General features: G+C 44.7%; 1 protein-coding gene across 1 annotated transcript in view; it reads right to left on the minus strand.

Annotated features, from left to right (window-relative positions):
* Positions 1–8496, minus strand: part of frem1b (Fras1 related extracellular matrix 1b) — a 59735-nt gene extending 51239 nt beyond the window's left edge. The window contains exons 1-7 of the mRNA XM_057841424.1: positions 8358–8496; positions 8038–8285; positions 7034–7128; positions 5083–5339; positions 4815–5014; positions 2403–2726; positions 39–147 (exon numbers count right to left, since the gene is read on the minus strand). Coding sequence (XP_057697407.1) covers positions 39–147; positions 2403–2726; positions 4815–5014; positions 5083–5339; positions 7034–7128; positions 8038–8259 — 1207 coding nt within the window. The 5' untranslated portion in view covers positions 8260–8285; positions 8358–8496. The remainder of the gene's footprint in view (positions 1–38; positions 148–2402; positions 2727–4814; positions 5015–5082; positions 5340–7033; positions 7129–8037; positions 8286–8357) is intronic.
* Positions 8497–17992: the final 9496 nt, after the last annotated feature.

Raw genomic sequence — 17992 nt, forward strand, 5'->3', positions numbered from 1 at the left:
CGGTGACGGTGAGGCCGTTGCTCTTTCTCATACGGTACCCGTGTTCCAAGACACCCGCGGAGCGTTCGTCTCCGCCGCCCTGATGGACACGTGGACCACGATGGGCGGACTGCTCGCGTACCTCTCGTCCACCGCCCGGAACTCCATCTGGGACACATCCGTTGACATTTCCGTTAGGGGTATGACGGCAGTAGAGGACGTCTATCTCAGTCGACGGCAGACGATGACTTCGTAAGCGCCTCACAACTTTTCCGTAATGAATTGTATCGCTAATGCCAAGTACACGTTGTTGTAGTACAAGTACACATTAGTGCACATACGTCTAGTACATGTACAAGTAAGTAGAGGTTGTGATACATACTTACAAGTACACCTACTTGTAGTACATGTACACACAAACACGCATATTTGGAGTACAAATACACAGTTGTACAAATACTTGTAGTACAGTACATGTACATACAAGCAAATACAAGTACTTGTAGTAAAGGTACACGCAAGTATACATACTTGTAGTACAAGTACATGCAAATAAAAGTACTTGTAGCAAAGGTACACGTAAGTACAGGTATTTGTAAAAGTACCCATACACGCAAATACATGTACTTGTAGTACACATCCACGTAAGTACACGTACTTGTAGTACAGTACAAGTATGTACACGCAAGTGCACATACTTGTAGTACACATCCACGCAAGTACATGCAAATACAAGTACTTGTAGTACAGGTACACAAATACCCGTTCACGCAAGTACCCATACGTGCGAGTACATGTAGTACAGGTACGCGCAAGTACACGTACTTGTAGTACACGTACGCGCAAGTACATGTACATGCAAGTACATATACACGCAAGTACAGGTATTTGTAGTAAATGTACGTGCAAGTACATGTACTTGTAGTACACGTATATGCAAGTACATGTACTTATACTACCCATAAACGCAAGTACAAGTACTTGTAGTAAATGCACATGCAAATACACGTACTTGTAGTACACGTACTTGTAGTACATGTACACGCAAATATACGTACTTGTAGTACACGTACTTGGACAAGTTAACACAAATGCATGTACTTGTAGTACACCTACGTGTAGTACATGTACGTGCAAGTACACGCAAGAACATGTACACGGAAGTACACGTACACACAAGTACATGTACACGCAAGTACATGTATACACAAGTACAGTTACTTGTAGTACACATACACACAAGTACATGTACTTGTAGTAAATGTAAATGCAAATGGACGTACTTGTAGTACATGTACACGCAAATATACGTACTTGGAGTACACATACTTGGACAAGTACACGCAAATGCATGTACTTGTAGTACACCTACATCTACATGTAGTACATGTACGTGCAAGTACATGTACTTGTAGAACACTTACACGCAAGAACATGTACACGGAAGTACATGTACACACAAGTACAGTTACTTGTAGTACACATACACACAAGTACATGTACTTATAGTACACAAACACACAAGTACGTGTACTTGTAGTACACGTACTTGTGGTACACGTACACGCAAGTACACGTACTTGTAGTACAAGTACTTGTACACGTACATGCAAGTACACGTATATACTTGTAGTACACATACTTGTACAAGTACACGCAAGTACATGTACACCCAAGTACACGTACACGCAAGTACAGGTACTTGTAGATTACATACACCCTTGGAGCCTTGGAGTACACGTACTTGGAGTACACGTACACGCAAGTACATGTACTTGTAGTCCAAGTACTTGTAGTACACATACTTGTAGTACACGTACTTGTAGTACAAGTACTTATAGTACAAGTTCTTGTACAAGTACATGTACACGCAAGTACACATACATACTTGGAGTACACGTACTTGTACAAGTACACGTACACGCAAGTACACGTACTTGTATTACACAAACACACAAGTACACATACTGTACTTGGAGTACACATACACACTAGGACACATACTTGTAGTACAAATATATACAAATACAATTACTTGTAGTATACATACACGCAAGTACATGTACTTGAAGTACACATAGACATAAGTAGGCCTCAATGTACTACATGGAAATACAAGGACTTGTATTAAAGGTGCACACAAGTGTACTTATAGTACACATACACAAGTACACATGGTTGTTGCATAAGTACTCATTGTTGCACAAGTATATGCAAGTACACTTACTTGTAGTGCAAGTACGGATAATTGTAGTACAAGTACACGCAAGGACAGAACTTGTACTCTAAGTACACACACAGTAGGTATTTGGTAGTGGTTTAGAGTTTAATATGAATGGGAGCCAATAGGGAGTTTATTGGTTAATCGCTCCTAATAGAACCGAATGGAAAAGGAATTTTTGCTGAAAAATCAGCGCGTTTACCTGAAAATTCTCTCGCGTGGGACGGCTGGTGTTAGGGGGCTGGTAGGCCACCTTGAGATGGTGCAAGTCGGACCAGGTGAAGGAGCTCACGGGCCTGCTGTGCCGATCCAAGTGAGTGACGTATCCCCGGGGGGGCGGAGCGCTCACGTTGAAGAGCAGGCCCTCTTTGGTGCTCTCGGGGTCTTCCGCGTCCAGGGCGGCGGTGGTGATGGGGGTCAGGACGAATTGGTCCACTTCCAGGATGAGAGATGCCAGGAAGGCGGCCCGCGGCGGCTGGTTGGGCGCCGCTCCCTCGATCCGCACCGGCAGCCAAAGAGTCTGCGTCTTGAGCGGGGAAACAGAGAGACACACATTCTTTAACATTTCTTGCTAATGTTTACAGGTGTTCGGCTCGCCATGGCGTCCCCAGGGAGTGATATCGACCAACAATATCTATACTCATACGTACATGTAAATGCCACTGATGGCCATATAAGTCAGTTAGATTGACAGGAAGTGAACTGTAATCACCAGAAAGTGACCTAGAAATGCCCCCCAAATCAACCAGAAGTGACCCGTTGTCAACAGGGAGTTATCCTGAAATTGACCCAAATCAACAGGAAGTGGACCGAATATCAACAGGAAGTTACTCTGAAATGACCCCAAATCAAAAGAAAGTGACCCAATAGCAACAGGAAGTAACCCCAAAAAGCCATAAATCAACAGGAAGTAACCCGATATTAACAGGAACTGACCCTGAAATGACCCCAAATCCACAAGAAGTGACTCAATATCAACAGGAAGTGGCCCCAAATGACCCCTCTAAATTGACAGGAAGTGACCTGATGTCAATAGGAAGTACCTCTAAATTAGCGCAAATCAACAGGAAGTGACTCCAAAATGCCTCCAAATCAACAGGAAGTGGCCTGATATCAGCAGGAAGTAACCCCAAAATGCCCTAATCAACAAGAAATTACCCTGAATGCCCCAAAATCAACAGGAAGTGACCCCAAAATGCCTCCAAATCAACAGGAAGTGGCCTGATATCAGGAGGAAGTAACCCCAAAATGCCCTAATCAACAGCAAGTAACCCAATATTAACAGGAAGTGACCCTGAAATGACCCCAAATCCACAAGTGACCCAATATCAACAGGAAGTGGCCCCAAATGACCCCTCTAAATTGACAGGAAGTGACCTGATTTCAATAGGAAGTACCTCTAAATTGCCGCAAATCAACAAGAAGTGACTCCAAAATGCCTCCAAATCAACAGGAAGTGGCCTGATATCAGTAGGAAGTAACCCCAAAATGCCCTAATCAACAAGAAATTACCCTGAAATGCCCCAAAATCAACAGGAAGTAATCCGATATCAACAGAAAGTGACCCAGAAAAGCCATAAATCAACAGGAAGTGACCCTGAAATGCTGCCAAATCAACAAGGAGTGACCCAATATCAACAGGAAGTGGCTCCAAATTCCCCTCAAATTTACAGGAAGTGACCTGATATCAAGAGGACATTACCCCAAAATGCAGCAAATCAACAGGAAGTGGCCCAATATTAACAGGAAGTGACCCCGAAAAGCCCTCAAATCAATAATAAGTGAACCAATATCAACAGGAAGTGACCACAAACTGCCACCAGATCAATAGGAAGTGACCTGAAATACCCTCGAATCAACAGGAAGTGACCTGATTTTAATAGGAAATGACTCTGAAATGCCTCTAAATCAACAGGAAGTGGCCCGATATCAACAGGTAGTAACCCCAAAATGCTCTAATCAACAAGAAATGACCCTGAAATGCCCCCAAATCAACAGGAAGTAATCCGACATCAACAGGAAGTGACCCTGAATGCCTCCATATCAACAGGAAGTGATATGATACGAACAGGAAATTACCCTAAAATGCCTCCAAATCAAGTGGAAGTGGCCCGATATCAACAGGAAGTAACCCTGAAATGACCCCTAATCAACAATAAGTGACCCAATAGCAACAGGAAGTGACCCCAAAATGCCAACAGATCAACAGGAAGTGACCCAAAATGCCCTCAAATCAACCGGAAGTGATCTATTATGAGCAGGAAATGCTGCAAATCAGCAGGAAATGACCCTGAAATGCCCCCAAATCAACAGGAAGTGACCCGATGTCAACAGGAAGTGACCCCAAGATGCCCCAAAATCAACAGGAATTGATCCGATATCAAAAGGAAGTGACCCGAAATGCCCCTAGAACAACAGGAAGTGGCCCAGAAATGCCCTCAAATCAACAGGAAGTTATCTGATATGATCATGAAACGACCCTAAAATGCTTCCAAATCAACAGGAACTTAGCCCAAAATGCATCAAATCAACAGGAAGTTACCCTGAAATGCCCCCAAATCAACAGGAAGTGACCCGATATCACAGCAAAGCAACCATTGCAATTTTTCCTTACCTCCAGCAGAGCCCTGGTGTCCCGCTCCCGCAGTTCCACGCTGATGGCGATATAGTCCAGGTCGGGCGAGGGCGGCCTGAGATGTTGGTACCTGAGGCCGGAGGTCAGAAAGTCCTGGCAACTGGTCTTCAGGACGCCCACTTCCTTGGTCCCGCGCACGCAAGCTTCGTTGCCCGGGCAGAGCGCCGCCGCGTCGCGACCTGGATGTCCAAAAAGGGGAAAAAAATTGGACTTCTTGTCACATGGTCGCCTGACAGAAGAACCATACCTTTCCTTTGGGCGGCGTCATCCCCCAGCACGAGCTGACCGGCGGTCAGGACCCCGGGGGACGCCACAGAACGCACGGCGCACGCCGCGTCCCCCGTAATTCGGACGCGGACCACCGATTCGTCGATGGCGTTGGACAGACCGTAGAAGGCCGGCACTACCAGAAGAGTGGGCCCAAAGTCCACCAGACCCGGCGACGGGTCCACCACCCGGACGTGCAACACGGCCGACTCCACCGTCGTTCGAGAAAGGCCCAACCTAGCGCCAGGGCAACATTAAAAAAAAATTCGATTCTGCCAAAATTGGACAGAAAAATTCCACATCCATTTTCAAATTGCCCCAAAATCAACAGGAAGTGACCCGAAATCAACACTTTGGGTCACTTCCTGCTCATTTTGAGGTATTCCCGCGTCACTTTCTGTTTTACTTCCTGTTGGCATCGGGCCACTTCCTGTTGATTTAGGGACATTTTCGGGGCACTTCCTGTTGATATCGGGTCACTTCCTGTTGATTTGGGGGCATTTCGGGGTCACTTCTTGTTGATATTGGGCCACATCCTGTTGATCTGGGGGCACTTCGGGTGAATTCCTTTTTCTATCGGATCACTTCCTGTTGATTTGGGGGCATTTTAGAGTAATTTCCTGTTCATATCAGATCACTTCCTGTTGATTTGAGGGCATTTCGGGGCCACTTCCTGTTGATTTGGGGGCATTTTGGGTGAATTCCTCTCGATGTCGGATCACTTCCTGTTGATTTGGGGGCATTTTAGAGTAATTTCCTGTTCATATCAGATCACTTCCTGTTGATTTGAGGGCATTTCGGGGCCACTTCCTGTTGATTTGGGGGCATTTTGGGTGAATTCCTCTTGATGTCGGATCACTTCCTGTTGATTTGGGGGCATTTTAGAGTAGTTTCCTGTTCATATCAGATCACTTCCTGTTGATTTGAGGGCATTTCGGGGCCACTTCCTGTTGATATAAAGGCATTTCGGGGTCACTTCCTGTTGATTTGGGGGCATTTCAGTTGACTTCCTTTTGATATCGGATCACTTCCTCTTGATTTGGGGGCATTTCAGGGTCACTTCCTGCTGATTTGCGCGATTTTGGCGTTACTTCCTGTTGGTATCAGGCCACTTCCTGTTTTTGGAGGCATTTTAGGGTCATTTCCTGTTCATTTTAGGGTCATTTCCTGTTCATATTAGATCACTTCCTGTGGATTTGAGGGCATTTTGGGGTCACTTCCTGTTGTTATTGGGCCACTTACTGTTTTTTTGCAGGGCATTTTGGGGTCACTTCCTCTTCTAATCTGTTCACTTCCTGTTTATTTGAGGACATTTCGGAGTCACTTCCTGTTGTTATTGAGCCACTTCCTGTTTTTTGCGGGGCATTTTGGGGTCACTTCCTCTTCTAATCTGTTCACTTCCTGTTGATTTGAGGACATTTCGGGATCACTTCCTATTTTTTGGGGGGGATTTCGGAGTCACTTCCTGTTCTAATCGGGTCACTTCCTGCTGATTTGTGGCATTTTGGGGTTACTTCCTGTTGGTATCGGGCCACTTCCTGTTGATTTGGAGGCATTTTAAGGTTATTTCCTGTTCATATCAGATCACTTCCTGTTGATTTAAGGGCATTTCAGGGTCACTTCCTGTTGATTTCGGGGCATTAATGGGTCACTTCCTGTATATTTTGAGGTATTTTCATGTCACCTCCTGCACATTTTGGGTGACTTCCTGTGTTTCGGGGCATATGCCACAAAAGCATTGGGAAGACCTAAAACCAACAGGAAATGACCTGTAAATGGCCCAAAACCGTTAGGCACAAATTCAACAGGAAGGTACTGTAAATGATCCAAATCAACACGATATGACCCAGAAATGAAACTAAATCCACAGCAGAAGGATGATTGTACACAAGTCAAATGGATAGAGCTACTAAAATGATTGCTGTACAGACCAGTAGATGCGCAGTAAGACTCGGTCGGTGTCCAACAGAGGACTTCCGTTGTGTTGGTACATGACTTCCTCCGGCGGGAAGTCACAGTCAAACACCTGAGAACAACAAAAATCATGCCGTCATCATTGTGAAAACAAACAACAACCAGAAAAGGAGGAGATCTGAAATGCCCCCAATACGCCCCAAAATGAACAGGAAGTGATCCAAAACAAACAGAAAGTGACCTGGTAATAATGACTCCAAATCAATTGGGCGTGATCCAAAATCGACAGGAAGTGACCTGAAAGAAGTTACCCTTCTTAAATGCCCCCAAATCAACAGGAAGTGAACCTAAATCGAGTGGAAGTGGGAAGGGAATGCAAATCAACATGGAGTGACCCAAAACGACAGGAAGTGAACCGTAAATGCCCTCAAATCAACAGGAAGTGACCTAGAAGCAACAGGGAGTGACCCAAAATTAACAGGAAGTTACCCTGAAATGCCCCAAAATCAACACGAAGGACCTAAAATCAACAGGAAGTGACCCATGAATAGGAAGTTACCCATAGAGACCCCAAAATCAACAGGAAGTGACCTGAAAACGACAGGAAATAAACCATAAATGCCCTAAAATCAACAGGAAGTGACCTGAAAACGACAGGAAATAAACCATAAACGCCCTAAAATCAACAGGAAGTGACCCGAAATTAACAGGAAGTGACCCATTAATGCCCCGAAATCAATAGGAAGTGATCCAAAATGAACAGGAAGTTACCTATAAATGGCCAAAATCAACAAGTAACTCAAATGAACAGGAAGTGACCTAGAAGCAACAGGGAGTGGCCCAAAATCAACAGGAAGTAACCCTGAAATGCTCTAAAATCAACACGAAGTGGCCCATGAACAGGAAATTACCCTTAGAAACTCCAAAATCAACGGGAAGTGACCTAAAATCAACAAGAAGTCAACCAGCAGAAACCAAAGCATCCCCACGCATCGACAGTATGATCGCCGTTATTCCCGACCTGAGGCGTGAGTCGTCCAACGCGCTGCGTGATTGGCTCGTTGAGGACCACCTCCACCTTGCAGTGGACGTCGGCCTCCGCCCGGACGCTCAGCTGCTCCCTCCGGAGGTAGACGGAGCGTCCGCGCGCCACCTCCACCACGCCGGCGACCGCCTCCTCACCTTCGTCGGCTTGGCACGCCACCGCCAGCCACAGCAGGAAGAGGGCGCTGACGGCGGCCATCTTAGAACAGACTGCTTCAAAATTTCCTATGAGAAGAAGAAAGCATTTGAAGCAGGGAGGGAGCCATCTGCTCCGTCACTTAGCGGGCACGACAATACTTTTTAGCTCAGCTCCGCTTGTCTTTGTCTTTTTCTTCTGGCGGGGGTGCGTGTTTGGTCCACGTGTGACCGGACGGACCCTACGTGCATGTCCCCCCCTCCCGAATAAATACGCTGAGGACAACAGGGCGACCGCTCCTTCGGGCTGGGAAGTAAAAAGAAGACAGGAAGTGAGAGCTCAAGACTTGGACTTTTACAAGCAGGACCCCCACTTAATGAGCCCCCCTAACCCCTCCTCTACATTCCACTTTGGTCTGTTTCAGTACTTAACTCCGTGACTGCCATGGACCACGATAGACATCTAAACCATTTGGACCCAGGCCCAGTTTAGAGCATAACTTAGGTTTAAAATCTGAGTTAAGGTTTCAATGTAGGGTTAAAACCTGAGGTAAAGTTTTAGATTTAGGTTTCAAACTAAGTTGAGGGTTTCACAGTTGAACCTTGGGTTAGGTTAGGGTTTTAAGTTTGGGTTTCAAACTAGGTTGAGAGTTCCACAGTAGGGTTTAAAACAAGACAGGGTTTAAAACTTGAGTTAAGGTTTAAACTGGGGTTTAAAACCTGAGCTATAGTTTTAAATTTGGGGTTCAAACTAGGGTTGGGGTGCCCCAGCAGGGTTTCACACTAGAGTTAGTGTTTAAAACCTGAATTAAGGTTTCGAATTTGGTTTTCAAAGTCAGAGTTCCAAAATAGGATTTTGAACTCTGGTTAGGTTTTCAATTTTGGTTTTTAAACTGGCTTTTTTTTTTTTTTTTAGAAATTTGGTTTAAAACTTGAGTTCAGGTTTCAAGTAAGGGTTTCAAACTTTCACGGTAAGGTTTCAAGATAGAAGTAGGGTTCTAAAGTAGGGCTTAAAACCTGAATTAGGGTTTCAAATTAAGGTTTCAAGCAAGGGTCAAGGCTCCAAAACAGGATTTCAAGCTTGGGTTAGGTTGAGGTTTCAAGTTGGGGTTTCAAACTAAGTTGAAGTTTTCACAGTAGGGTTTAAAACATTTGGATATCAAATTCGGGCTTAAAACCTGAGTTGAGGTTTAAACTGGGGTTTCAAACCTGAACTAGGGTTTTAAAGTTGGGTTTCAAACTAGATTGAGGGTTCCCGACCAGGGTTTAAAAGTAGGGCTTAAGGTTTAAACTAAGGTATAAAACCTGAACTGAAGTTCTAAATTTGAGTTACAACCAATAAGTCAGGGTCCCGGGCTCCAGCCTTCCTGTGTGGAGTTTGCATGTTCTCCCCATGCCTTGGTGGGTTTTCTCCGGGTACTCCGGTTTTCCCCCACATCCCCAAAACATGGTAGGGTGATCGACCACTCTAAACTGTCCCTAGGTATGATTGTGTGTGCGAATGGTTGTGTGTCTCCTTGTGCCCTGCAATTGGCTTGCAACCGATTCAGGATGTACCCCGCCTACTACCCATAGTTAGCTGGGGCTGGCTCCAGCACCCCCGTGACCCTAGTGAGGATAAGCGGCTCAGAAAATGAAAGAATGAATGAATGAACTAGGGTCAGGGTTCTGCAGTAGGGTTTCAAACTAGATGTAGGGTTTAAAATTTGAATTAAGGTTGTAAACTTAGGTGATGGGTTTAAATGCAAGGTTTAAAACCCGAGTTAAAGTTTCAAATCAGGGTTTCAAACTCGGGCGAGGGTTCCAAAATAGGATTTCAAACTTGAGTTAGGGTTTCAAACTACAGTTAGGGTTGTAAAGAAGGGTGCAAAACCTGTGTTTCAAATCCATCCATTATCTACAGCTTATTCCGGGGTCGGGTCACAGGGGCAGCAGCTTTAGCAGGGAAGCCCAGACTTCCCTCTCCCGAGCCACTTCAATCTGCTCCTCCAGCAGGATCTTAAGACGTTCGTTCCCAGGCCAGAAGAGATATGTTCTCTCCAGCATGTCCTGGGTCGTCCTCCCGCCAGTGGAACATGCCTGGAACATCTCTCCAGTGAAGCCCGAGCCAGCTCGGCTGGCTCCTCTCAAAGTGGAGGAATAGCGGCTCCACACCGAGTCCCTCCCGGATCAGTGAGCTTCTCAACCCATCTCTAAGAGAGAGCCAGGACAACCTTTGGAAGCTCATTTTGGCTGCTCGTATCCAGGATCTTGTTCTGTTGGACACGCCCCCTAAATGTCCCCAAATGACCTGATATGACCGGGACATGTCCCCCAAATGACCTGATGTGACCAGGACACCCCCCAAATGTCCCCAAATGACCTAATATGAACAGGACAATAGGACATGCCCCCAAATGACCTGATATGACCAGGACAAGGCCCCTAAATGTCCCCAAATGACCTGACATACTAAGACCCCCCCAAATGTCCCCAAATGACCTGATATGACCAGGACACACCCCCAACTGTCCCCAAATGTCCTGATATGACCAGGACACGCCCCACAAATGTCCTCAAGTGACCTGTTATGACCAGGATACGCCCCCCAAATGACCTGATATGACTAAGACACGCCCCCCAAATGACCTAATATGAACAAGACATGCCCCCAAATCACCTGATATGACCAGGACATGCCCACCAACTGTCCCCAAATGTCCTGATATGACCGGGACACGCCCCCCACAGGTCCCCAAATGACCTGTTATGACCAGGATACGCGCCCCAAATGTCCTGATATGACCGGGACACGCCCCCTAAAGGTCCCCAAATGACCTGTTATGACCGGGATATGCGCCCCAAATGTCCTGATATGACCGGGACACGCCCCCCAAAGGTCCCCAAATCACCTGTTATGACCAGGATACGCGCCCCAAATGACATGAGATGACTAGGACACGCCCCCCAAATGTACCCAAATGACCTGATGTGACCAGGACCCCCCCATGACCTAATATGACCAAGACACGCCCCCCAAGTGTCCCCCAATGACCTGATATGACCAGGACACACCCCCAAATGTCCCCAAATGTCCTGATATGACCAGGACACGCCCCCCAAATGTCCCCAAAGGACCTGTTATGACCAGGATACACCCCCCAAATGTCCCCCTAATGACCTAATATGACTAAGACACGCCCCCCAAATGACCTAATATGACTATGATACGCCCCCCAAATGACCTAATATGAACAGGACATGCCCCCAAATCACCTGATGCCCACCAACTGTCCCCAAATGTCCTGATATGACTGGGACACGCCTCCCAAAGGTCCCAAATGACCTGTTATGACAAGGATGCTCGCCCCAAATGACATGAGATGACTAGGACACGCCCCCCAAATGTACCCAAATGACCTGATGTGACCAGGACCCCCCCATGACCTAATATGACCAGGACACGCCCCCCAAATGTCCCCAATGACCTCTTATGACCAGGATACGCCCCCCAAATGTCCCCAAATCATCAGGAAGTGACCTTATATTGTCCCCGAAATGTCCCCAGACCAACCTGGGCGGGGCTAAGATCAGTATCTCTCCACAGCAAAGCCCCATAGTAATTCTTCCTGAAATTGCAGTTTCTAGTTTTATTATGCTGTTTAGCGAGCTAACACCAAACTCGAGCTAATGCTAATCGCGAGCTAATGCTTATTGCGAGCTAACGCTTATTGCGAGCTAACACTAAAACTAGCGGGCTCAAGCGCTAATGCTAAGATAACCTAGCGGTTAGCTAATGAACAATGTCTTGTTGATTTTATGTGACTCATTGGGACGGTTGAGTTGTACTGTGGCAATTTAAAAATGTTTCTGTTTATTGACATGCTATGTACCTTTTGTGTGTTAGTTTTACAAAAAAAGAAAGATAAGAGGAAATTCTGTGAAAAGGAGGTTCAGTAAAAACACTGGAAGTGAAGCGACTGAGTCCTTTCTTCCTTCTCTTTCTTGTTCGCCATCTGTCTACTTGTTACTCTCAATGTAACGCCAAGACAGAATAAAGGACAACCGTGGCGGAGTCCAACCCCCACTGGGAACGAATCCAACTTATTGCCGGTAATGCGGACCAAACTCTGACACCGATCGTACAGGGACCGAACAGCCCTTACCAGGGGGTTCGGTACCCCGTACTCCCGAAGCGTCCCCAGCAGGAGTCCCCGTGGGGCAAGATCAGAAACCTTCTCCAAATCCACAAAACACATGTAGACCGGTCGGGCGAACTCCCGTTCACCATGGAGGACCCTGAGAGCTGTTCCACTGTTCCACAGCCGGGAACAAAATCACACTGCTAAGTAAGTAAGGTTTGAAGCCTGAGTTAGGGTTTTAAACTTGTGTTTCAAACCGGGATCAAACTTCAAAAGTCAATTTTCAAATCAAAGCATTGGTCTCAAAAGTCGGATTTCAGGTTTAGGTTTCAAATTAGGGCAAAAGACGTGGTCGGCATTTTCCAGGTTTAACAGAGGGTTTAAAATGAGAGCTATGAAGCTTTCAAGACAGCCTACCAAATGCAAACAAGATGAAATTGCCACTTTGATTGACAGCCGTCTGTCACGTGATCAAGTCGCTGCCGCCGACCTTGGTTGTCGCGTCCCATCAGTCGCTCCTCGTCGACGACCGATCGGGCGCAAATCCCGTCGGCTCTCCCGTTAGCGTGGGCGCTATCTCAGTGGGGCTATCACCTCTACCGGAGGGGGCGGTGTCCCAAATTGGGGGGGCGGCTCTCATCCTCAAATTATGCTAATCAGGCGTCGCTTTGATGCAAAACAAGCCAGACCGCTCGCTAATGTTTGTCCAGTCGTGAAAGGCCGAGACTCCCTGCGAGAAATACCAGGAGGGGGGGGGGGGGGGGGTGGCGATTGTGGGCAAAGGGAGAGGGGCACAAGGGCACTCTGGGTAATAAGGAGGGGAATGGGGGGGGGGGGGGGGGGCGTCACCCCAAGCGTTGTACATTATCATATTTCCACGTCATTACTTCTTTTTCCACTTGAAATGAGGAAGCAGATCGACGGTGCGTTCGATGCCTGCGGAAGACCGGGTCCCCCCCACAAAACCAACCAACCAACCAACTACACAACAGGGTGACACACTACACACAAAACTACACAACATGACTACACTATGAAACAAAATGATTACAAGTACAAAACATAAATACACACAATTTCACAACATTGTTAAAAAAAATGACCACACAGCACAAGACACAAAAGGTTTACAAAAAAGTGACTACACACATAACTACACACAACACACAAAATGTAAAAACACAACATAACTACACGATGATCACAACTATTAGACAAAATGATTACAAGTACAAAACATAACTCCAGACAACTACACAACACTGCACAAAAAATAGCTACACACCTAACTAGATAACATAATTTCATACAACACCCCAATATAACTAGACAATAATGACACAAAATAATTACAACTACAAAACATGACTAAACAACATTGTTCCAACAAAACGACTACACACAACACAACATGACACAAGACAACAGGACAACACACAAAATGACTGTACTAATGACTACACATTCAAAAAGTATACACAATAAACCCACAAATCACACACAAAAAGCCCGCAAAATGAGTAGACACAACATGAGTACAAGTACACACAACACACAACATAATACAAAAATGACTACACACAGCACACGAACAAATACACAACATCGTACCAAAAATGACTACACACAAGACACAACAGGACGACACACAAAATGACTGTAATAATGACTACACATTCAAAAGGAATACGCAACAAACACACAAAATGACAAACCAAGCCCGCAAAATGACTAGACACAACATGAGAAGACACACAACATGATTACAAGTACACACAACTACACAACATTAGACAAAAAATGACTACACACACCACAAAAAACAATTAGACAAAAAAATTACAAGCACAATGCGTAACTACACACAACTGTACAACATTATTCAAAAGAAAATGACTATACACAACTACACAACACTACACAAAAATGACTACACACATAACTACATGTCTTCATGCAAAACCACAACATGACTACAAATCTACGAGACAAAATAATTACAACTACACAACATTGTACCAACAAAATGACTACACACATCACAAAGCATGCCATAACACAACAGGACAACACACCAAATGACTGCACTAAGGACTACATATTGAAAAAGTATACACAACAAACACAAAAAAACTACAGACCAAACCCACAAAATGAGTAGACACAACATGACAAGACCCACAACATGATTACAAGTAAACACAACTACACAACATAGTACAAAAATAACTACACACAGCTCACAAAACAATAAGACAAAATGATACAAGTACAACATAACTACACATAACTATACAACATTGTTCAGAACAAAATTACTACACATGAATACACAACATAATACAAAAAATGACTCCACAAAGCAAACAAAAAAATTACAGACACAAAATGATTACAACAACACTACACAACACTGGACCAAACAACACAGCATGACAAGACATAACAGGACGACACACAAAAATGACAGTACTAATGACTACACATTCAAAAAGTATTTATAACAAACACACAAAACTACACACCAAATCCACAAAATGAGTAGACACAACATGACCAGACACACAATATAATTACAAGTACACACATCTACAAAACTATTAGACAAAATAATTCCAACTATAAAACATGACTACACATCTTTGTGCCAACAAAATGACTACACGAACACAGAGCATGACATAACACAACAAGACAACACGCAAAATGACTGTGCTAATGATTACACATTGAAAAAGTATACACAATAAACACACAAATCATACACAGAAAGCCCGCAAAATGAGTAGACACAACATGACAAGACCCACATGATTACAAGTATACACAACATCATACAAAAATGACTACACACAACACACAAAACAATAAGACAAAAATGAAACAAGTACAACATAACTACACGCAACTATAAAACATTGTTCAAAAGAAAATGAATACACACAACTACACAGCATAATACAAAAACATGACTACATACAGCAAACAAAACAATTACAGACACAAAATGATTACAACATAACTACACACAAACTACATACAACTACATGTCATTGCACAAAAAAAGACAACATGACTGCATGCAAAAAAAAAAACAGAAAACATAACTACACAAGATTTTACATAAAAATGACCACACAGCACGACAACACCCACAACAGCACTACAAAAAAAGTGACTGCCCACATAACTACACAACAAGACTACATGCATAAACACAACATGAATACACACAGCACATAAATGATAACAAATACACAACATAACTACACATTTTAAATAAAAATGACCACACAACCACACGGCCATGCAAAACCAAAACATCAATACACACAGCACACAAAATAATAACAAGTACACAATAAGAGCACATAAATACACAGCATTTTACAAAAATGACTACACAAAAGGACAACAAAAAAGTGACTACCCTTATAACTACACAAAATACATAACTATACAAAAAACACAGCATAACAAGCCACAACAGGACCACAAAAAAGTGACTACACAGATCCAAAAACAACATGACTACACACAGTGCACAAAATGATGAGACACTACATAACTACACACAACAACACGGAACGACCAGACAACATGACACTGTACTAGCGAGTACGCATTCAAAAAGTATACGCAACACACACACACAACAACACACAAAGCCCACAAAATGAGTAGCCGTAACGCAAAAAGTGACTACAAATACACACAACTACACAACATCGTACAAAATTGATCACTCGCCCACGCACAACATGATGACACGCAACGTGACTAGGAACAAATCGACATTTTATTACACAACATGACAGACACACAAACCACTTACAATGAGAATTAAGTGTTTGTTTTGCACTTTATGCGGTCGTGTAGTTGTGTTGCTATCCATCAACACGTCGTCCCGCTGACATCTCTGTCCGATGGCGCCCGGGGGTCCCGATGACGAAAGTTCAAGGCGGGCTCTGAGACGTACTGACGGACGGACGGACGGCGCGTCGGCCGTGGGCGCGGCCTGGCCGAGCGCCCGGCCGGCCAACGAGCGCGCTCAGCCAGGCGGCAGGCCGTTCGGCCGTTGCCGCCGATTAGCGGCCGCGGGCGAGAACCGCGCTGGCACGGCGACAACGGCCGCTTCCTGTCCAAAGGCCTCAGCGTGATCCGCTGACGCGCGCGGCCGTTTCCCGTTTGGCTGCCAGGAAGGGGAAGCAGAAAACGCTCACACGCACGGCATCGCTGGTTGGCCTGGTGTTCGATGGCGGCCAATGAAAAATGCCCCAAAATCAACAGGAAGTGAGGTATATGTGCCAATAAACAGGTGACTTGATACCAATAGGAAGTGGCATGAACAAGCCCCAAATCAATAGGATTTGACCCAATATATGATATAAGAATACCCCAAATTTAACAGGAAGTGATCTTATCTCAACAGGAAGTGACCCAATATGGAAAGGAAGTGATATTGAAATGGCCAATAATTAACAGGAAATGACCTCTTATCAAAGGAAGTGACATAATAATACCCCCAAATTAACAGGAAGTGACGTAATATTAATAGGAAGTGACATGGAAATGCCCCAGATCAATAGGAAGTGACCCAGTGTTGAGGTAATTATCGAGGGTTGATTGATTGAATATTTGCTTGTGCTCATATACTGTATACCATAAATAATACATATTGCCATATTTTTCTCTTATTGATATAACCAGTAAATGATTATTGCTTGCTATACTAGGTTGTAGTATAATGTTTAAGTGTTACAAAGAGTAAAGAGGGTCGAGATGACAACTGCTTTGCTTCATGGCCGCATCATTGCGTAACTAGACCTTCCGAGACATCTTCAGCACCTGGCGTCTGGACTTTCGTCTAGACCTTCGACGACAATTTGTTAAGGCAAGGTAGGCAAAGTTGATTTGGACCAAAATGCGAGCCGGAAACAGATGAAGTGTGAAGTGGTATTTATTGTACAAGGACAGAGTGTTGAGCAGCTGGTGGGTTGAATGGTCAATGGCTGTGGCTGCGAGGGCTTTGATGGGTGGGTGTCCTGATGGCAAAAAACAGAATTAGTAAAAAGTTCAAAGACCAGAGTCACAAACTACAAGCTTAGTTGGCCGATGTACCAATGGTGACTGGCAGAATCATCTGGCACCTGCTTGCTGCCCAGGCCGCTCCTTAAAAGCAGAGTTGATTGTGATGAGCTGCAGGTGCACTCCCAGGTCTGCCAAGGTTGAGCTCATGCCACATAAAACAGGAAGTGTAACAACAATAAAAGCCAGTAGAGGGGAGTGTGGGCTAGGACCACCACACAATTTTCCATTTGAGGACATCTTCCATGGCCGCAGCGTTGCATAACTGAAATGTCTGGGTCATTTTGACCGTTGTTTACATGTGCCTTTGCTTACACACGTGTACTTAGTTAGTTCCACCTACATGCTCACACATAGTCAACCCAAATCATATGGGTGTCTCCAGCTTGCTCCCCCCTCCCTCAGGGCGGCACCCTTCTGTGTTAGGACAAACCCCTAAATAAAAATACCAAGGAGGGTTTTTCCTTAGATCAATTTCGGTGACTATACAGCGTAATCTAGCATTCCTCTGTCTACACTGTAAAATATTAAAAGTTGACTTTACTAAAAAAATATATGCAAACTTGCTGCCTTAAAAAAATTAATTTA

The sequence above is a fragment of the Corythoichthys intestinalis genome, chromosome 7, assembly GCF_030265065.1.
Source record: "Corythoichthys intestinalis isolate RoL2023-P3 chromosome 7, ASM3026506v1, whole genome shotgun sequence".
NCBI lineage: Eukaryota > Metazoa > Chordata > Actinopteri > Syngnathiformes > Syngnathidae > Corythoichthys > Corythoichthys intestinalis.